Below are 7388 nucleotides of genomic sequence, written 5' to 3'. Positions count from 1 at the left end.
CGTTGCCAGACGCAGTATTGATTACACCAGGAGTTTACTCAACGGAATGTTACGGTGTTACCCGTGTTACCACTTTTACGCATAGAGCTTTTACGTAAACACCAGTGTTGCGCCTATTAAAAAAAAAAAAAAAAAATTGGAGGTTTTATTTGGAAACCATTGTAGCTTCCGTTTGACCATTCCAGAGCCAGGGTGTATCATATTAACCTAAGTAAATCTCAATAACATAATTAACAGAAGAAAAGAGAGTCAAGCTGCTCAACTTTCATAATTATAGAAACAATTAAAGCAAGTCGATTACTTTCAGCTTTAGGGTTTCTGTGAGGGCGTGCTGTTCCAGGCACTCTACTTGTATGCCGTAAGCTCTCAAATAAATTGTTTTGCTTATAAAGTCAAACACTGGTCAATGAGGCTATAACTGGTATAAAATGGGCTTCATGAAACAAAAAAAACAAGAAAACACCATATTTAGTTAGGCCTACAAAGAGGCACGTCAAGCTTAGCAAAAGACTCATTAGGCTTAGCAAGGAACTTCAAGCCAACATTAATACAGCATGTAAACTAATGTTTTTAAGGGCATTTCGAAGGCCCGCAAAAAACGGCTTCTCTACGCATCATGCACAAGTGTGCGGTGTAAAGGCACGTTCACAAAGTTGCGACCTCTTAAGGCCCGTTCACACTCCTGCAACCTCTTAAAAATAGGTTCCTTAAAACCTCTTACAAAGAGGACACACTGACGCAGTCTATACACCGTTCCAAGTTGGGCTTCCTAGCCGGCGCAATTTCAACGAGTGTAGCGCCGCCTACCCTCATCCGGGCATTTGGGAGAATCTGAACCTGCCCGAATGACCGACCGCCATTACTGGACTGTTACCCTGCTCACCGAGTCACACCGATTGCAGCTGCTTCTGCGGCACGGCTGCCGTATTCGGCATCCTCGGCTCATCGTCTTCGTCCACGGAGGAAAGCACTATCCTAATTTGTATGTCAGGCATGGGGAAAAGTGCATCCTGCTTTCCTGGCATCTTTTTGTGGGTAATTTTTAGCGCGGTTCTGGGGCAGTCGTCACTCCCAAACTGAACTCAGTGTTTCAATCGCTAGCGAAATTGGGGATCGCTAGCGAAATCGAGGATCGCTAGTGAAATCGAGGATTGAACGAAGCCAGGATGGCACGAATTACGGCATGTGAATTTGCGCTAAACTCGAGTTGTCGCAGCTTGGGGGCGCCGGGAACATTTGAACTAATTGCGCGGTTAGCGGCTCAGACCTGCGCTGCCACGTCTGCTTTAATTGAAATAGTAGAAACCTCAAATTTAAATATGAATCAATATATAAATACCGAGTACAGATAGCAAGTGCGACGGATCCGTTTTTTTTTTAATTTGGAATCCACTGTCACAATATTGGCACATTGATGTGCATCTCTGTAGTCGCCTCGCGAGAGATTTATTTGAGCGCAAACTGTGTTGCGGCGTGTACTAATAAATCAGTAGACCAGGAGTCACGCAACTGTTTTCTTTTTTCAATGTCTAAGCCGCCCTCCGCTTAACTTTCGGTCGTAGCCCAGGCGAAGGAACGGCACGGGGTTCTCCGCAGCTTGCCGGCCGTCCAAGAAATGGTCGGAGCACACATATGACTGCTCTTCGATGGCAAGAAGTCTTTCCTGTTTAAATTCGCCAGCCACCGGCGTCGTAGGTCCGGAGCAGCGGAGCAGCATAAACATGCCGCACCCATATTCATCCTGTTCGACAGCGTGGGTCTCGCACACTGAACCGGCGTTTATTTTACGTTTTTTTTTTGTTATTTGTACAACCAATTACAGCACTGTGCTGCCCAGTCGATTCTTTTCTTGCATAGGCCATGTCACACGCGAAAACACGCCATAATATCAAAGCGGTGCCCAACTTTGTCGAAACAACTTACCTCCGTACACTGCGCACATGCTTTCTAACAGTCCACTCCGTGAAGCAGACGAGCTTTCGAGGGAAAGGGTAAGCAGAGCGTTGGTGCACCGCTCTGGTTCGAGAGTGTTTTTCTCTTTCTGCATCGACCTACTTGGAACGGTGTATTGGGTTGCAGTGTAAACTTGGCAGTCCGGCATTATTTTTTCTCTCCCGCATTATCCTTTCTTTCTTGGCTCGAAAAACTTTTGTCAACGTTATAAACGAGCCTTTCTGATAGGTGTTACGCACATTTGACCTCGGAAATGCCGCAAAACCTTCGCTCTTGTGAAATGCAGTTTCAGACTCACCATATAAATGGCGCCAGCGTGCCAGGGTGTTCTCTCGTCCTAAGAAATTTTAAGAGGCTTTAAAAAGTCTTGTCCCTCTCGGTCATACTCAGTTGCAAGAGTGTGAACGGGCCTTTAGAACCGGGTACCTTGGAACCTCTTAATCTCTTACGAGAGGACACACTGGCGCCATCTATTGGGTAGCCGTTTAAACTTGCCGGTTCGGCATATTTTCTATTTCTCTCGTGCAATATCCTTTCTATTTTGTCTCAAAACATTTTTGTCAACATTATAAACGACCCTTTCTTATAAGTCTTACGCACATTTGACCTCGGAAGTCCCGCAAAACCTTCACTCTTGTGAAATGCAGTTCCAGGGTCACCACATAGATGGCACCAGAGTGCCAGTGTGTTCTCTCGTCCTAGGAAATTCTAAGAGGTTTGAACAGGTCTCGTCTCTCTTGGTCGCACTCAGTTGCAAGAGTGTGAGTGGGCCTTAAGTTTACAGTGAAAATTTTTTACGCTAAATTTAGGGAGGGAATGTTTTCGCTAAATATAGCGGTGAAATTTTCCTTCTAAATTTAGCTAAAAATTTTCCCTAGCGGGGAGTTTGTTTTGCTCAATTTAGCAGGAAAATGTTTCCGCAAAATTTATCGGGGAAATTTTTACCACTAAATATAGCAAGGAAATGTTTCTACTAAAATTAGTGGAAAACTTTTTCCGCTAAATTTAGCGGGGAATTTCTTCCACTAAATTTAGCGAGGAAATTTTTCTGCTAAATTTAGGGGGGAAATTTTTCTGCTAAGTTTAGCACAAATTAATCGGTAACCACTACTGCTTATACCTCCGAAAAATGGCGCCATCCCAAACACCACTTGGGTGTGGTACAAGCAATCACAAATGTTCCTTCGAGTGTCGAAGCTAGATCCCGTTGGTTCCATCGAATTACAATGACCTAGACTGAGCTCTCGAAACACTGCTTTTGTTTTCATTGTGGCTTATCTTTTGGCCCCGTAGTTTTACAAAGAAGCTCCTCCTCTCCCCCCTCCAACAATGCCCTTTGTTTTCTTGAGTCTCTCATCGAGCAATCCACGAACCAAATCTCCAGCTCTTCCGAAAGTGGTAGGTTACCGAAAAAGCCTATAAGCAAGTTTGGCAAAACTAACCACAACCCACGGTCGGGGCACAAAGCTGCAAAAACAGAAGTCCTGTGCCATTTACAAGCGGAAGAAAAAAGACAGTCTGTTCGTTAGCACAAGAAATCACAAACGCATGATAAAAAAGAAACACACAGAAAATAACAGATTTTCATTTCGAGTTCGTGACACAGACTAAACTGAAACGTAACGCTGCAACCAGTAAAAAGTTACATCCAAGAGGAACTTCAACGTGCCATTTAAATTTTCTTCCGAAGCTCCCCGGTGTTTTAAGCTCCACAAAATGACGTGCAAACACAAACCATAGTAGATATTTGGAAATACCACATTCTCACACATATCGTGCGGATGCCGGTTTGGACATGAGACAGATACGGGACACCCAAGGTCTGGACATGCACGCCACACACGATAATGTGCCGGTGGCCCATCACAGAGAGCGAACGGGGGAAAGTAAGGCGCATGTTTTATTCCAAAACTCTCTCCCCCCGACGCAATTTGCACGGGCATGAGTTCGTCAAAGCCGCCATCTGTCACTCCCTCCACTGGTGGCCACAGAGCTGGTTGCAGCACTTGTAGAAGGTGGTCATGGGCTCGTCGGCCGACCTAGTCTGGATCTGCATAAAATAGGCCCGCTCATGGCCACACTTGGGGCACTTCTCTTCGGTCGAGTCAACATTCTCCCAAGCGGCTGCACCGCCGAGCACGTCGTCCACGTCCTTGAGCCGCGGGTACTTCCGATTCGACATCTTCGCCTTGATGTTGTGCACGTAGGGGCATGTGTTGCAGGCGAAACGGAAGCACTCCAAGCCTTGTTCCACAATGAGGATGTTGGCGCACGTCGGGCAGAACAGCAGCATCTTTGGCTCGTCGCTTCACTTGACAAAAAGAAGGTAGAATCCTGCCGCGACGCACGTCAGGGAGACTAGGAGGTGGAGACGAGTGCCTATGACGGATGCTGGTAGTGGAGGATAGACAAGATGATGCGTGTTACATCTAAGCTGACATAAAAGCACTGAAAGTGTGAAACTATCAGCATGCAAACAAGCATATATGAAATATTGGCATCAACCCATCAGCTCCGGCTTACAGCAGCCCCCCAGTACAGGTTACCATCACTCTAGAAACTTTATACCCAAAGAGATAAAGTGCAAAGCAGAAAGTGAGTTTAATAGGAATGATTAGATATAGGCGTCCGATTGGTGGAGGCAATTCCTTGACCAATCAGATGCCAATACATCACTTCTGTTATTTTTTAAAATGTATACATGTAAATGTCTAACGTAAATGCCCAGATATTGAAAAAAACTAAAAACCTTTGCAGGGATAAATTATCTAGACAGGGCACATAAAGTGGACATTTTAACCCTGGGAAAAAGGGGCAGAAGTGATAAGACAAAAAGTGTAACGATTCGCGTCGCATTGTCCCTTCTCTCCCCACACGTAGTACGGTATATCCTTGAACACGTAACATACTTTGCATAGCTTCAAACTGGAACTCGCTAAATATTACAATCTCAAGAGTAGTCTGTCATGACGTTTAACCCTACTGATCCAAAGCGTAGTACGCGATAAGGGCGCGCAGGTCTAAGGTTAGAGGGAACACACGGTCCAGACGGTAACTGGACAAAAGCTCACCAATCTTATCACAGACATGGACAAAAGCTCACCTTATTTGATTTGCTATCCCGGTGAAACACGGGCTGGTATAAAGTGCGGACACAATGGACATTGCACCATTTTTAGGAGAACTGGTACCCCATCCCATGCAAGTGTGTCGACAAACAAGCCATAACAGGCAGAAAAGCAACGATTTGGGACCAAAATTTAGGTCACTGAAACTGAGTGGAGCTGATAAGATCAAGCTTGCTTGACTCAAGGTATGCCAGAACACCCTTGTGCCACGCCCAAGAAACTTAGTGAACCAAAGTTTTTGAACCCAAAGAGTGACTGAAGGAGCGAAGTCACCCTTTAATGACCTCTCTTTTTCAATGTGGTCATGTCACGCTAAACGTGCACATAAAGGTTAGGCACAATGTCTCTACATTACTAATGCATGGGTTTTCTTGGGGTTTAGGGTAATATTTAAAGTGAATGGCTAAAAAAATTAAGTGTTTCCGTCATTGTGTGTCGGAAATGTACTTGAAATGAAGGATTCTCTCGAGGTAATGTGGAAGGGAAACTGACGCAAAACTGTAATATACAAATCATTCAGTTGCAAATTTTTAAAAATATTGTGAAGGAACGGGATTTGGGACCTTTTGGACATGTACAAGACAGCTGACCAATTTAGAAAGATGAGAGGGATTTCGAATAGGCTGGCGTTCTCCTTCCACTACAGCTTGTGCCCTAAGGACTAACCTACATCAGACAAAAGTCTACCATTGAAATCGGCGACCTGCTGGGTTACTTTGATTGCACGTACGTCAATGGCCCCTTCCGTTAGGCTTCTGCTCCTTCAGCGGCGGCACCCAGAGCGAATTCTTCCCTTTGCCCAACAGTGGGCCGACGACGACCAGAGTTTCCCCTGGAAAGGTGGAATATGTACAACGCCACTCTTCGAGATAAAGACCAGACAAACACCTGTGAAGGATGGAATACTGGGCTCCAGAAGCTAGTCGGCCATGCCCATCTAAGCATTTAGAGGCCGATTGAATGCCTACTGAAAAATCAGGCGTTCGTTGCCACGGCATTGACACAAGCCCGGAGAGGAGAGCCCCCACTGAAGCGGGTGCAAAAAATCACTCTGCGCCTGCAGAATAGTCTGAAAAATATTTGTGAGGGGTTCCAGGTACACCGAGATCTACCCAGACTGCTGGATCTAGCAGGGGACTGCATTCACTTCTAATCAATCGATAAATGAACTTGCTTTTACCCTAATCAACAAACCATGTGCCTGTCAGATTTAATTTATCGTTGCATTTTATTTAGTGTCGCACGCGTGCATTTAAGTTGTCAACACTCGTGTTAAGACCAACATAATGTTTTCTCCTGGTGAGCTTTTGTCGAGGTCTGTGAAAAAGAGGGTGAGCTTTTGTCCGGTGAGCTCTTGTCCGGGATTCAGTCCAGACAGCCGAGGTAACGTTTACGTGACCACAACAGGTTTAAGACCCGAGCGCAACTCACCTTTATAGAAGACGCCGAAGAAGCCCTTCTTTTCGGAGAGGAACCATTGTTTCAATCGGGGCACCCTACGCATGTAAGCGCAGGTGCAAATCAGCAGGAGTCCGAAAACGAGCAGGCCATCAAATGTGTACGCTGCAAATACCAGATGAAACAAGAACATAAGGAGCGTAGATGTGGGCGAGACGTTTGCTTATTCAATTCTGTCATTTGGCTAGAGACGTCGGTATCTTTTTCTTTACAACGACGTTGGTTCAACGGGTAGTACTGTAACGGAGTTAGATCGTACTACGTAGCACTTCAGTGTGGCATTACGCTGATGTGCCACACTTGTTGTTTTCTAAGTATCGTACGGCGTGCTGTAATCTGGTGTACTGACCATTCGTCATTCTTCAAGCAGTCAGAACTTGTTCATGATACGCTGAATGACACGGCGATTGAAGAAACTCAACGGAAGCAGCGAAAGAAGGCAATCGCCGAAAACGAGGGCTATGGCTTGGATTGAACAAATATATTCCTTTGAATTGGATTCGGCTTTGAAATGGATAGATAAGTGAGAGTGGCTCTATTTTTATATTGGCCGGTAGCTTGCGCCACCTGCCCAAGCTACCGGTCACAAACACCCGAAGCTTGACGAGAATAGGGGCCCCTACTTTTCACCTTCAGTCCGAGCGCAGCGGACGCTAATCCCAGCCAATCCAGCGTGGGGAGAGTGTCATGTGACCTTGAGCTCCCTGTGTCCCTCTTTCCAACCGGCAGGTCACGCGATTTTCTCCCGGCGCGGGATCGGCTGAACACCTTACCCCTACGGCCCCGCGGAGCGCGGGCGAAAAGTGATCGCAGCGCGAGCTCGGAGCCTCCGCTAGCAGACGAATTCTC

At 46.0% G+C, this 7388-nt stretch overlaps 1 protein-coding gene across 2 annotated transcripts; it reads right to left on the bottom strand.

The window, feature by feature from the left end:
* Positions 1-3834: 3834 nt before the first annotated feature.
* LOC115315600 (DNA-directed RNA polymerase III subunit RPC10) lies at positions 3835-7037 on the bottom strand. 2 transcript variants are annotated; one of them, XM_029974786.4, is made up of 3 exons: positions 6889-7037; positions 6513-6644; positions 3835-4344 (listed from the first exon to the last, which is right to left on the bottom strand). In XM_029974786.4, the coding sequence occupies exons 1-3, from the start codon at positions 6896-6898 to the stop codon at positions 4262-4264; spliced, it is 225 nt and encodes a 74-aa protein (XP_029830646.2). In that variant the 5' UTR covers positions 6899-7037; the 3' UTR covers positions 3835-4261. The 2 variants fall into 2 exon arrangements, with proteins under 2 accessions (XP_029830646.2, XP_042147905.1); XM_042291971.1 differs by lacking the exon at positions 6889-7037.
* Positions 7038-7388: the final 351 nt, after the last annotated feature.

Source organism: Ixodes scapularis, unplaced genomic scaffold, assembly GCF_016920785.2.
Source record: "Ixodes scapularis isolate PalLabHiFi unplaced genomic scaffold, ASM1692078v2 PGA_scaffold2__306_contigs__length_199485367, whole genome shotgun sequence".
NCBI lineage: Eukaryota > Metazoa > Arthropoda > Arachnida > Ixodida > Ixodidae > Ixodes > Ixodes scapularis.
Note: the sequence above shows the minus strand (reverse complement) of the source record. Positions and strands in the feature narration are given on the sequence as shown.